Source organism: Hippocampus guttulatus, chromosome 19 (genome assembly GCF_054856545.1).
Source record: "Hippocampus guttulatus isolate MCC_2025c chromosome 19, RoL_Hgut_1.0, whole genome shotgun sequence".
Lineage (NCBI taxonomy): Eukaryota > Metazoa > Chordata > Actinopteri > Syngnathiformes > Syngnathidae > Hippocampus > Hippocampus guttulatus.
This window is the reverse complement of record NC_141279.1, coordinates 3090582-3104341: the sequence shown is the minus strand read 5'-3', so window position 1 is coordinate 3104341 and position 13760 is coordinate 3090582. Positions and strand designations below refer to the sequence as shown.

Here is a 13760-nt window from a genome sequence, read left to right as displayed (position 1 = left end):
GGGGAAATAATTTGGAGAGTTTAAGCATCTGATAGATGTGTCAAGAGGCCTCTTTGGAAAATTAAAATATTAGCGGATGATTAGCATGATGACATCGGACGCAGCCACCTCAATTGTTTTCAGGTGTCGGGTCAAGGAGGTGGCGGTGTGTGTGTGTGTGTGGGGGGGTCAGCTTGTAAAACAAGTCACCAGACTGTTTAACATTGATTTGAAAACGAATTGCTTCACTGGCAGAGGTCGACGACGGTGGGAGCTGCACGGGCTGCACGGGGAGCAGCCCGTGCAGCTGCAGTGCTGCTGCGGTCGGTCATCTGACATTTTGTTTGTGTGTCTTTGATCCACACGATTGTTTTTTTTTTGGAGTGTGCACAGGCAGCTCGGGGAAACCACCTCGGTCAGCCCAGGCGGGGCGACGCACTGTGCCACGTAGCTTCACAAAGGCGAAAAAGCCAAGTCCCATGTGACGGAAGACTACCACGACAATGCAGATTTTCCAACGTAAACAAGCAAGACGAGCCAAGTGACGCATCGTTCAAGTCCAACTCAAGTCTCAGGAATACCACATCAAAGTCAAGTCGAGATTTTACAATTTAGCAGGCAAGTCCTAAAATTGCTGACTAAAGTTTGAGACAGATGCTACAAGTGGGGGACTCCCCTCGCTCTGGCCGTGGCTAAAGCTAAACCGTAATCATGCTAAGTAAACAAATAAAATGAGGAACACAGAACCCGCCACCCTTGATTTTACAGAGTTTGCAGTTCAGAGAGTTAAAAAAAAAAACGTATCTGAGTGCAAGATCTCTATCACATTATCTCACTGAATGGGGTGTAACCAGGTCAAGCTAAACACAGGACTTCCTTTAAAAGGCCCAAACATTATCAGTGACTACCGTGCGAGCCCACATGTGGAATTATTCTATTTCGTCCCGCCGCCCACCACGCCCCCTCCTCTGCACACAAAGCCGGAGGAAACAGCTGTGTTCACAACAACGACGCTGCTTGTCCTCGCACTGGAACAGGCCCTGGCAAATTACAGCCGAGGTTAACCTGCCAATGCCGCTCCACACCGCCGGGCTGAGGTCTCCCGCTGCGCGCATGGATGGAGGAGGACGTGGAACAGAGCGTCCATTTAGGTGCCACAGAGCGCCAGTGTGCGTGAGGGTGGGTCAAATCACGGTACTTCGGTGGTCCGCAGGGACTGGAAGAAACCCCACATTTTCTTTTTATTTGTTTTCAGGGTGGGAGAAGAGGCAGAGTGGGCAACGCATGCCTCATAAATTAACCCCCACTCCTCCATTGCCGACAACTACTATAACCGATACGAATGTTTTTGCACATAGTGAGCCTCCTGTGTTGTAAATATCCCCCTGTAATTGTTGTCGCGCCAGGAGGCTTTCTACTGCACTGGTATCACTTATCAATGTCACAAGGTGGCAGCAAAGGACTACATTTGTCTAAAAGAAACTCCTAAACTAACTTCAACACAATTTCTTGCGACCACGGTGGCACCAAATTATTGTTTGGTCCTGAACACAAAAACGGTGGATAGAGAGTTCCAAAGAGTAAATATAGTTTTTCAGCAAATAAGGCTGACTAGGTTCCAAAACAAATCAGAATTTTTATAGCTATGCAGGGATTGTAAGAAACTACTTCGACTGATACTCTTGGTCAAGTACTGCTGACTAATGCAGGGGCGGATCTATTCTAGTGAAGTACGGGAGAAGTGGACTACCCCAAAAATCTTGGACACCTGTGCTCTATTTATATCAGCGGCTGTATGTAGAAATTCCTTAATAGTGACAGATGTTGAAAAGTGGGTGTATGTTGGTTGCGACAAAGGTTGGTGGCTCACCAACGCAAAACTGTTTGACGTCATTGCCATAATTCCGACCGGGATGTTCTCCGCCATGGCCGACGCGGCAGCTGGGTCCGAGTCCAGCAGCTGCCTAACAGGCTAACCGGGTCCCCTCTGAGGACTGCCCCCATCATGATTGGACGCAACCGACAAGAGAGAATGCTCACAGCACTCGAGGGGGGGGGGGGGGGGGGGGGGGAAAGAAAAGGGGATTAACGTGATTTCATTAGGGTGACAATGTAAGGGGGGTGGATGTGAGGGTCTGGGCGGGTTGGATTCTGGTGTGTAAAACGCACGAGATATGGAGTGATAATTTTACTGGAAGTCAAAAGCGGGCTGACTTGTGTTACTTAAGCCAGCAGCTGTGCCCCCGACTCGAGCAAATGGCATTCCGCTGTAATTCCGCATTCCTACTTGTAAAACACCAACAGAGGGCGTGGTTCATTCCGGCCCAATTTAGAGTGCCCACCTGAACGGAACAGGAAAAGCTTGGTTCATTTTAAGACGACAGTCATCCCTCGCCACTTTGCACACCAAGTTTTGCGGCTTCGGGTACCAAGTAATGGCGAAAAACGAGGGCAGTGCTGTATTTCAATCTAGTAATCAAACAGGCTTTTTGCATCAAGAAAAAGGGCGGGGGGGGGGGGGTCGACACAAAGTGCTATCGATCATCAAGTACGTCAAGTACACGGTACATGTTTGTGGTGTCAGTAAGAATACCCCAAACAAAGAGCTTTGATGTAATCACAGCCTCAAAACAAACACCGCATTCAGACATTTACTATCCTCCTACAGGCATACCGTTATTTTTATGGAGCTGCAATGGGGGTCATATATTCGTATGGATCTTATATTGCTCACGTTTATTTATTGATTTATTTTCCTGACAACAGAAGGGCTGCATTGCATTTTTTTTTCTTTCCATATTTAATTCCAAGAGGTATCTTCCTCTACCCTATGTAGGTCACTAATGCATTTCACAGCACGAGCCTTGAATGCATCCTTGGTGCTTTCATTTAATAATGAATACAAGCATTCAAACAATATTAATGCTCGACAAATTCAAGTTAAAGAATAACGTTTCCAAAAAAATTTGTGGTCGTCTGTATTATTTTGACTTCTGATCATGGGATTGAGGCGCGTTGAATAAAAAAATAATAATTCCACAATGAAGGCCTCTGTCATGTAGTAATGAGATTGATATTTGAAGAAGTCCATTCGGGTCACTGTGTAATTTGTGATAGAGTGAGGCGCTTAGAGTTAAGACGTACGCATCGTTTTGAAAACCTGAAGTAGGCCTCGGCATCTAAGATGTATCGTTTCTTTGTGCGCGTTGGTATTGAAGAAGGCGGAAACAGCGGCACGCTGTGATCCAGCGGGCTGCTCTTAAAATAGATGCTCTGATGAGAAACAGACAACAACATGGATGGATACAGTTAAAAAGAATGGGATTTTTTTTTCTTTTCTTTTTTTTTTTAAAAGCACCTTCCCTCACGCCACTGTTCTTCTTTGACGCCTATTTGGGAAGCGGGGCTATATGACATATACAGGGCAGCATCGAATTATTTCGATCATGCGTCACACAAACTTGGAAGTGGTTGAAACTTTTTGCAGCGTGGTTTTTATGAGTCCATCGGTAGGCGAGGGCGCGTTATCCGCCGATGAGGCTCTAATTGTATTTCTCTTGAGTACCCACTCCTGATTGCATTGCCGCTCTCTCTAGGCAATCCGAAAATGTTTCTGGTATTTTTATTTATTTTTTTTTTTTTGGGGTAACGTTTGTCTACTGAAGAGGCACAAAAAAGAAAGAAAGAAAAAAATGCTTTCTCATACTTATATTGGAGACACGAACGCTAACATTCCACTTCAGGAGCCATTTTGAAACGTTGCCTTTTTTGGGGGGCGGGGGGAATAAAAAAAGATGAGATTTTTGTATTCATAGTTTACACATCACCCTCATCGTCCGTTTGAGTTGCATTATGTTAGGACAGCTGAGTAATCGATTTTTTTCACATTTTTGTCGAGATGATTTTTATTATGGGTTTTTTTTCCCCTGCAGCTTCTGTTGATCAAAGTGCATCCTCACCGATGCGCACTGCTTACACTAACAACGCGGCCTACTATGGAAGACCTGAAAATTGTGTGGCTTTACTCTTATGTATATATGTTTTGACTAAGAAGACATTTTTCCAAGACATTCTGGAAGAAACAAATATGAATGGTTATTTGTGTATGTGTGGCTTGAAATTTGCTGGCGACCATTTCAGGGTGTTTCTAATTTCTTAACCCTGTGAACATGACAGCGTTGGTTTATAAGATAAGATAAGAAAACCTTTATTAGTCTCGCAATGGAGAAATTCCCAATTCACAGCAGCAAAGTTATGAAAGGAAGAAGTAGAACAACAAAATATAGGAGCTGCTGGAAAGGCAGCCACTCTCGCGGCGCCATTTTGAAGTCAAAATAACAAAAATAATACAACACAACACATAGGACACAGACAGTCGTGCAATCTTTCCGGTGGAAAACGAGACTTTGTTGTCACACAGAGTCTGACCAAATGATAAAAATGTTATCGAGAGGAAAAGCAGCACAATGGAAAAGCACGTAGACAGATGACAGGGCTTGAGAAGATAAGCAAAACCAACACGTGATGTGATCAGAGGACCCTTTGAGCCCCGACTGTCTTTTATCTACCGTGCTGACAGCAGAGACCTTTGCCGCCGCAGACCTACTTTTTCTGACACCACCTTTAAACCGCGGGGGCTTGCAAAATATATTATCGTTGCAAAACCTACGATGGGGGACAAAATCTCATTAAGAGTTCAAAATGTGAGCATCCGGGAGGGGGGGGGGGGGGGGGGGGGCATTCATTTGGCTGATTAGCAGGCCTTTGTTGCAACATGCTATGAAAGCACACATCTGCGAAGACGGAGCAGATGTCACATAATTGCTTGTTGGCCGCCAGCCACTCAACAAGTAACAACAGCTTCTTGTCTTCTACTTCCTACCTTGACCGGGAGCACATGTAAACTCCATATAGTAAGGCCATAGCAAAGCTCCAAACCCAGGACCTCAGAACTGTGAGGAAGGCATTCCAAACACAAGCCCCCCACTCCACACGCTGGCCTTTTTAATTCCATCCATCCATTTTCTATAGTGCATGTTCTCATTAGGGTGGCAGGTGACCTGGAGCTTTTCCTGATTGAGTATAGATGATTCGACTCTTCAATTAACTTAAAATGCTTGTTTTTGGGAGAAGGTGGACGGAAGACAACACAACACATGCAGACCAAAGCGAAAAAGCTGAAACCGAGTTTCTGACCGAGGACAACTCAACTCTAGTCCCGTGCTGTCACTTGAGATTGCATAAAATCATAAAACACAGACTCCACAGTCGGTCACAGTGAGCACACACATTTTGTTGAATTTAAAAGAGGTGCGTGTGAAACAACAATGCATGGCAGAGGTACCCAATACAAAATAACATATGTTGCCCTGTGCAGACTAAATGAAAATGTGCTAGGCATTATCTCCAAGGGACAAGCTTCCTCATTAAAACCCATTCTTGGTGGGGGGTAGCGTTTTGTCTTGAACAGGCTGGTTTGATTATGAGAACATAGACTAGCAATATTAGTCTGTTGTAGAAACGTGCCCAGAAGAGGTAGGAAGTTAGAGTGTAAATTAAAAAAATGTCTCGCTTACCTGGAGGTTTTTCCTTACACTCGGACCTTTGTTTTGCAGCCCGACTCTGGCATCACATCAGCGTCCTCAAGTCCCGCTTCCCGGCCGACACACGATCTCTCCGGTGGCCCGTACCGAGCGACTCTGCGGTGGTTTGCCGCACCGGACGACGAGTGAGGACGTTCGCGGCAGCGACACCCATGGGAGGTCGGTTGATGAAGCGGGTGGGTTGGGTGTTTGACGGTAGTTAAGCTCGCCGCTCCGGCCGGCTGGTAGCAACTAGCTCAGCCCCGCTGACGGAGGCAGGGTTCGGCCATGTGCGTCGGAGGTGCTGCTGGTGGCGTGGTGGTGGTGTTCGCAAATCACAGGCAGTCCCAAGCAAGCAGTGCCACGCAGCGTCGCAACAACACGCTGCTGCGGTCGAGGACTTGCCTCCTCCTCCATTCGACGTGTCAAACTGCAGCAGTGGTCACGGTTCACTTCCGGTGGTGTACAGTATTTCAGAACAACCACCCAAAACGACAATTTCAAAATAAAAAAACTATCGAAAGACGTGTTTCGTCAAAATGCCCCAAGGTCAACAATGATAAGACTTGCCCTGGTGAAATTTGCCAGTTTGCCTCATGAGTGTGTTGGGAAAAGTTGGCGTACGTGTGCATTTAACCCACAAGCCCGTGAGTGAAAACTAACTATAATTAAAATTACCAAACTATAATAACCCTGGTCGGGAGGGATCTTAAGTGTAGATTTTCGCTTTGAATTTTTAAGTTTCTCATGCGCAGCTGCAAATCAATCGGTTGAATAAAAATTGCGTAAGGGAAAGAAATGATACATCTTGGATTGACATTTCACGTTGACTGCACTTTCACGTCACGAGTTTTTAAAAAAAGATGGAAGCTAACAATTTTCCATTTTTAGGGAAGCAGTCAAGATGCCTCCGCCGCGGTAAGGCGACTGCTTAAGCAGAGTAAAAATGAGAATAAAATTAAAATAAAAAAATAAATTAATAAAATAAATAAGTGGGGTAAAACTGTGTGTGAACATAGGCAGTTGGATGCAAAATTGTAATTAATCAGGTTTGTAAATGCTGCGGAGGTGGATGACGCACACGGCCTTCCTGTAAAATCCTGATTAAACCACATGGAATGTCTTCCTTCCGTCACACCATTTAACTCGAATGTATCCTGCGAGTTTGACCGGAGAAGTATCGAGACCAAAAAAAAATCATAAAATGTCAAGTATTGTGAATGCAGAATAGCCAAGCAGAGATTTTTACTCAAAGAAATACAAACTAAGAGGCAAGGTTTTAAATAAATTCATATATATATATATTTTATATATATATATAAAAAAAATCATTTACCCACTGAAGCAGAAGAAACACCTACCACTTGTCTTTCCTTGTGTAACAGAGAATGCAATATGATTCGACACGTTGAGTTAACAGAAGAATAGCATTGATAAAGAGACTGCCACAACCTCAACACAAAAAAGGTAAACACTTGGGGGAAAGGGGAGGGGATGGAAAAACTGAGCGCAATTGATAAAAATAGAATAAAAAAAAAATTATATACACAACTAAGAAGAGGCGTAAGTGCAGCACTGGGCAGAATCAAGAAGCATAGATTCAGTCTAAACTTTCTTCAGTTCCCATATTCAGATAAATCGGTACATTATATCTCTAGATCTGTTAACATGCAAGCTCAATGAAGCATACGGTCAAATACGCATGGCAATATACTTGTTTTTGGGGTTTTTTTTGTTTGTTTTTTTAATCATCTCATTGGACATTTGTAAAATGTGGAAAAAAAGTCTGTCCGTGTACAGTGGTGGAAAAACAAAATGTCATTTGCGAGAAGGAGTAGTCGGGGATCCACTCATATTAGATAGTGTTTCAAAGAAAAGAAATAAAGAAGACTACATTCATTTCACTGAACAAAGTTCACATACAAAAACCAAAACGAAATTCTAAATATCAGGTGAGAGTTTTAAATGTTCATCACGACCCCACTTATAGGTTTTTCTAATCATAATTCATCACTTGGTCCTTGGAGAAATGAAGAACTCCAAAGACACCTTTGCACAATGGAATACTGCATATAGATCTACTCACAACCGGGTCAAGGGAGGCTAGCTGCCGAAGATGGGAACGTCCACACGTACACGCGCTTCCCCTGGCGGCGGATCTTGGCTTGGCTGCATGATGGATTGCACTTCAAGTGCTGAGAATGCAACCATCGGCGAGGCTGTTGGCATGTTTCGGTCCCCAAAAAGTCCGCTGGAATTTGGGGGTTTTCGTTCCCTGTGCTTCAAGAGGGGGGGGGGGGGGGGGGCGGGGTTCCCGCTCGCAGGCCGACAATGCTGGGATTCTTAATTCCGTGTGGACCGGGAGGGGGGGGGGGGGGGGCGAGATTGGAACGTTCACTTTGAGTAATCTCTTCTCTTTTTGGCACCTTGCCGTAAGTGATGACCGGTAAAGGGTGAAGAGGTCAGAGCGTGGACAGCATGAGGCTCAATGTGGGCGACGGCAGGGCTCAGGATGCATAAGGAGAGAGGAGGAGGACGGGGGGAGAGGGGCTACTGGTTGCCCACCGTTTCACTAACCTCCGCTTCTCCGGCGCCATCAGTGGCGGCGGAGCCATTGTTGTTGTTGCCGTTTGCGGCAATTGCCTCGCTCCCGTCGCCCTCCTGCGTCTTCGCCCTCTTGGACGCGGGCGCCTCCTGCAGCTCGCCGTTCTGCCTCTTGGTGGGCAGGGACGCGGAGGCTGAAGCGTGGGTGGCAAGAAGGTGGAGGGGGTTTGCGACGGCTGCTTCGGAGGGGAAGCAAATGCGACAAGAGCAGCCATTACAAACCGAAGATTTCAAAGAGTTTCTATTACAATATGACAACTTTAAATATGGTTAATACCAGAGTTGGGGGGGGGGGGCTTCAGTCAATTGTTTGGCTAAACTTTATACAAGAAACAAATGCTGCCCGTTTACAGTTGAAAAATCCGCATTCGTAACTGTGTGCCATTTTTTCTGTTTCTGAAATCCTGTGAAGCTATAATGTGTATTCCTTTCCATTGCTGTTTGTTTAATAATTCAAAATGAAAAAGGGGGGGGGGGGCATGATGTCCTACTTGTTCACCATAAAGATGAATGAGACAGAAATTGAGACACAGCCAGATGACGGTGTTGAGAGAGCGGACGAGAAGCAAGGTGAGAGCGATAAAAAGGAGACTGGTTATCAACGAGAGGACAGTCAGGAAAGGCAAAATAAAGAGGAGATGAAGATCGGAAAAGCGGGATACAAGCAGAACTGAACCACTTTATACAAAATACGACATATCCGACTCGAATCTTGAGCCATGTGGATTAGTTCCGTCTTGTGTGTCAGTGACATCACAAATACAATACAATACATCCTGATTTATACATCGCTTTCAATGTAATAATTCCAGTACTGTAACTATTTATTCCCAGCGGGGCAGGCCATAAAGACAGGTACCCTCCAGTATGTCTATTTAACATCAGGGTTGAGTTTTGAATGCATGTGGACCCCCCCCCCAAGCATGCTTATTTATGAATATTATTTTTTTAAATATAGTGTAATTGCACATCCACTCCAATAGGAGGCAGTGGCACTTCTTGCCAGAGTGAGCGCAGGGCGTATAAACACAATTATTCACCTGTGCCAGCCGAACTGATCGGCACCAGGTGAGTTCCATTTTGTGTGATGGCCTTTATGGGCAGCTGGTGTTGACCGAGCGGAGCCTGCTGCATGATGGTTACTGTCGTCAGGGGAGCCGCCTGAGCGCTCTGGATGATGCGGCCGACTCCGCCTATCGACGAGGTTGTGATGGATGGGAGCGTCTCCACTTTCACTATGCACAAAAGGTGACAACAACGTCATCATCGTCGTCGTCATCGTCATACGCTATCAGCAGGCAAACCTTTGATCTCTTGGTGCTCGCCGCCTCCATTCTCCTGAGAGTCTGGCTTCACCATAGCAGCGGGATGCGCGGCGACAGGTGTCATGGCGACGGTGGGGATCTGGTGGACGACGTGCACCGTTTGCATGACGGGCGCGGCGCTAACCGCCGTCGTCACGATGGCCGGCGTCGCCACGGCGTAGGTCACAGGCTTCATGGTCGTCTGAGGCATCGGGCGTTGCATGGCGATCAATACGGGCTGGTTCGTGAGTGGAGCACCTGTTGGTGGTGGGCACGGGTGGGGAGTGATGTCATCGATACACACTTTGGTTATATGTTATGCAACTGATGGGCATCGTAACTGAGTCTCAACTAGAACGAGGTCTAAAATGCAGAAAAAAAAGGAATGTCATGACATGAATTTGAAAACACAAATATAATAAATAGCACGTAAGTTTTTTTTGGTTTTTTTTTTTAATTACCAGTAGAGTTCTGCGCAAAGCGAGCCTCTTGGATGACAGCAAGTTTAGGCTGGACGGTGGCAGTTGGTGCTGGGGCTGGTGGTGGGGTACGCTCTGGTTCCATGGGGACCGGGGACCCTTCTCTGGAAAGGCTATCTGGAGTCTGCACGCCGCTGGAATGAGCCGACAGCGCCCCGGTGTGATTGGGAGAAGCGGGAGCGCTCCTGGAATAGCGAGGATCAAAAAACTTTGCTGTGAATGAACGTGATCGAGCAGTCTGCTGTTATATTCTCGGGGTTAAGCTGTACCTGGAGGAGAGAGGCCCCACGGGGGTCCTGAAGCAAGGCACCCCCCTTGGCCTACGTTTCCTGAAGGCTTGTTCTACGAGTTTGCCTTCTGAAGCAGGGTCGATCCTCCAGAAGGACCCTTTGCCAGGCTCCTCCTGAGAGCGTGCTACTTTAATGAAGTACCGGTTCAGGGACAGGTTGTGGCGGATGGAGTTCTGCACACATAAATAAAAGAAATACATAATGAATGTGTCATGAATATGTTAAGTCTTGACAAGGATCCGGGTGAACGGGCTCTCAATTATGATGGACTGCAAAGAGCAGCAAGGAAGAGGTTTTTTTTTTTTTCTGGTCAATTATGTTACTTGCATGTTTAATCCCCCCCAAAAAATAAGAAAACTAAAAATGAAATCAGTAGCATTCTCACCGTGATACATATACAAAATCTTCAACCCTTCTACAGCTGGCGTGTATGTTCATAGCTCAAGCTTGTCATCTGGAAAGACTGCGAGCACTTTCCAATTGAGACTCACGCATAAATTTGTGTCTGATCTTAAGCCGTCTGCCATCATCACGTGCATGCTGCCGTCGAGGTGAGTGCGTTGGATGACATGAGCGTGAGACAGTTGCCTCTGAGCAAAATACTTGCTGAGCATTTTTTTTCTTAAGTGGGGGGGGGAAAAAAAAGATTGAGACTGGATTTGGACAATATACTAATAATTGCCGATTTGGATGTGTCATTACCAACAAAAAAGTTATCCCGTGATGCAATGCCAAATGATATTTCTGCTAGGTAGAGTTGAACATAAAAATGAATTAATATCACCCAAAACGTGTGTTTGATGGCAATGAAGCTGACTTGAATCGACTTAAGTGAGCATGCACTGTATATAGGGGAGCAATTTTTGATTATTTTGCGATATGGTATTGTGAAATTTTGCCAATGACATCATGACACGGTGGGAGAATAATTTCATACAAAATGACATTTTTCTGTCTGACTTCCCATAAGATTTGGTCTTTGTCTTTTGGTATTCGTGGCTGCTTCCAAAAACAAATTTGGTCCCAAGTTGGAAAAAGCCTGTTCCCCCCTGCAGTACTATGATTTGTGATAAGCTGAATGAGAAACACAACATTCCCACTCGAGTGAGTGTGACACTGACCTGCCATCCTTTATCAGCTGTTCTGTAGTAGGGGTAATTCTTTGTGATGTGGGTGTAGATTCCATTCAGTGTCAGTTGTTTATCTGTGGCCATGGTAATGGCCTGGACAATCAGTTGTGCATATGAATACGGTGGTTTCGAGTCATCCTGCAGAGAATATAACATGAGATGTGAGGGAAAAATTAAAGGAAGAACTAACAACTACAATTTTTCACACGCACACACACACACACAAAGGTTCAATTGAGTTCTCTCTTCCAAAGTCTACCCTGAAGAGAGCGTTGGGCAATTTTTAGACTTCAATGAGTAACCAAGGGCATTCTGAGCACATGAAAGGTTCGCTGAATTTTACAGCCGTCATTGTACAAAATACAAATCTCATTTCCAGTGGAATTGTACATCCACCATTGCGACCAATACTACTCACCTTTGGGCTGTCTTCACCTGACGCCTCCTTGTCATTTTCTGACTGGGAGTTATCTGCTATAAGGTCTGAGGCCAGGACCCGGCCGCTCCTATAGCTAGACAGTCCGGCCCCCCTTGGACTTGATGGGCAGGAGTTTGCAGCACTGTGAAATGTAAAAATGTTAACTTATGGGTTTTTTCTGCTTACAGTAATCAAGTGACTAAAGCAATGAAACCACTACGTTGACTGACCTTATGGTCCCTGTGGGTGAAGGCAGCGGGCTCATAAGGTGGGCAATATTGTCCGGAATGTTGATGGTCAGTGGGGAAATTTGAGGTTGCACCGACTTGACCGGCGATTCGGGCACGTTTCTCTGCTCTTTTTTTTCACTTAAAAGTGCGGTGAATGTAATTTTTATACTTGTGCTTGGGAATCGGAAGCAACATCTGGAAACAAACAAACACACACACACACACACAAAAAAGCTATTTTTCAGAATATTGTTTTTTCACATTCCTACTATGAATGAAGATGACTATGCAATATCTTCCTGGTTTATTTTTAATTAAGTTACTCTTTGCGTCTGCTACTGAGCTGTTCCCATGAAATACAGTAATTGAAACACAAGTGACGTTTTGAGTTTGCACAGGCTACTGAATGTGTGGGGCTGCGACAAGATTGAGGCGTGTTAACACACTGACTGGAAACATGAAGCAAAGTTTGACCGTCAGATCAAATTAGCTGCAATAACAATCAGGATTTAACCAAACACCGGCCCAGTTTATTAGATACTAAACGACCACCATTACGTGTAAAATATGGTTAGCTTCAAGAATACGGCAAAACTGAATCGCCATTTTGTCCGCTTACACACTGTCATACGTGAATGTTTTGGCAACACGCGATGTTGCTTACTACCATGCTCGTGTGGCTAGCATGTAGCTTGGGTGGAACCCCTTATAAATTTGACCGACTTTAAAGAAAGTTCTGGATCAATCTTGGCCTATTAAGGGTTTCACTTTGGTTCAAGGATATATGAATAATCTGACATCCCGCTCTTAATTCGGCATACAACAAACAAGCCATTGAAATGAAAATAAACCACAGTTAGGTACATTTGTGCCCTAAACAAAATGAGATGACTGTAAATGAAGGGGGCAAGTGTGCTAATGTATCTGAGAGATGCGTTTTGGGTGAAAATATCCACACCGACTAGGACAAAACTGAAAAACGATTAAATTATTAAATGAACGGGGCCCTTTAAAATGTTTGATGGGTTACGGGTACAAACATAATCCAAATTTGCGTATCTGGCATGGAGGTTTGTCGTGACGTTATCGCAATACAAACCCTGAGCGTTCATTGACACAGCACGTGCAACACCGCTGCCGGACAACAAAACAACAACACGGGACAACATAACGCACGACGCGGTGTAGGTTAAAGCGCGCTAATTCAATAATCTTACATTCGTGGAAGCTGCAGAGGTGGAGCCCCTCTTCTCTGGAACACCCCATCCACAAAAACCCCATTTTTCCCAAGGCATCGGAGGTAGAATTCCCCCGTGCCAGTACCATCTTCGCTCGCCGTGAAAATCTCAAGGTGCCGCCTGGAAATGAAGCTGGAGTGTCCCATACTGACGTCCACGGATCCCTGCGAGGAGTTCCGGCCAATGGTCACCGACCTTTTCTTCATCAAATACTCGAATTCTCGGCCCTCCAGCCGGGCTATCGCCGACCCCGACATACCGCTTACCACCGCCATTTTATGAGGTATCTAGTGGGTATTTGGAGTAGTGTTTGAGACAAAAACGTCCAGATAGATGCGGTAAAATGATGAGGTTGCTTGACTTTGGGGGGGAAAGAACGGGCCCAATTTTACAACGTTCAGATAGCAAGGAACGTGCCAGACCGGGGTTACCGCGGCTCCGACTCACCGCCGCCAAGCAAAAGGAAAAAAAGGAGCCTCCGTCCAATCAAAAGCCGACAAACGGGC

General features: G+C 45.5%; 2 protein-coding genes across 8 annotated transcripts in view; both read right to left on the bottom strand.

Moving 5' to 3' along the window:
- Positions 1-5975, bottom strand: part of tanc2b (tetratricopeptide repeat, ankyrin repeat and coiled-coil containing 2b) — a 71755-nt gene extending 65780 nt beyond the window's left edge. For all 6 annotated transcript variants that reach the window (XM_086138979.1, XM_086138981.1, XM_086138980.1 and 3 more), the window contains exon 1: positions 5556-5975. The gene's annotated coding sequence lies outside the window, so the exon portion shown is untranslated. The remainder of the gene's footprint in view (positions 1-5555) is intronic.
- An 814-nt stretch (positions 5976-6789) lies between these two features.
- Positions 6790-13714, bottom strand: LOC147189556 (forkhead box protein K2-like). Of its 2 annotated transcripts, none has more exons than XM_086139198.1 (9): positions 13234-13714; positions 12017-12211; positions 11787-11928; positions 11360-11506; positions 10218-10411; positions 9931-10133; positions 9470-9727; positions 9206-9400; positions 6790-8344 (listed from the first exon to the last, which is right to left on the bottom strand). In XM_086139198.1, exons 1-9 carry the CDS (start codon positions 13527-13529, stop codon positions 8112-8114), a joined length of 1863 nt encoding a protein of 620 aa, XP_085995324.1. In that variant the 5' UTR covers positions 13530-13714; the 3' UTR covers positions 6790-8111. The 2 variants fall into 2 exon arrangements, with proteins under 2 accessions (XP_085995324.1, XP_085995325.1); XM_086139199.1 differs by having other exon boundaries at positions 6790-8341.
- Positions 13715-13760: the final 46 nt, after the last annotated feature.

What these genes read in the sequence shown, in the direction of transcription:
- LOC147189556 (XM_086139198.1), bottom strand. Translation starts at nt 13,529, where the DNA reads ATGGCGGTGGTAAGCGGTATGTCGGGGTCGGCGATAGCCCGGCTGGAG. An exon ending in TCACCCACAGGGACCATAAG is followed by an intron (nt 11,929 to 12,016) that starts GTCAGTCAACGT and finishes TACATTTCACAG; the next exon opens with TGCTGCAAACTCCTGCCCAT. An exon ending in CGAGCACCAAGAGATCAAAG is followed by an intron (nt 9,401 to 9,469) that starts GTTTGCCTGCTG and finishes TTTTGTGCATAG; the next exon opens with TGAAAGTGGAGACGCTCCCA.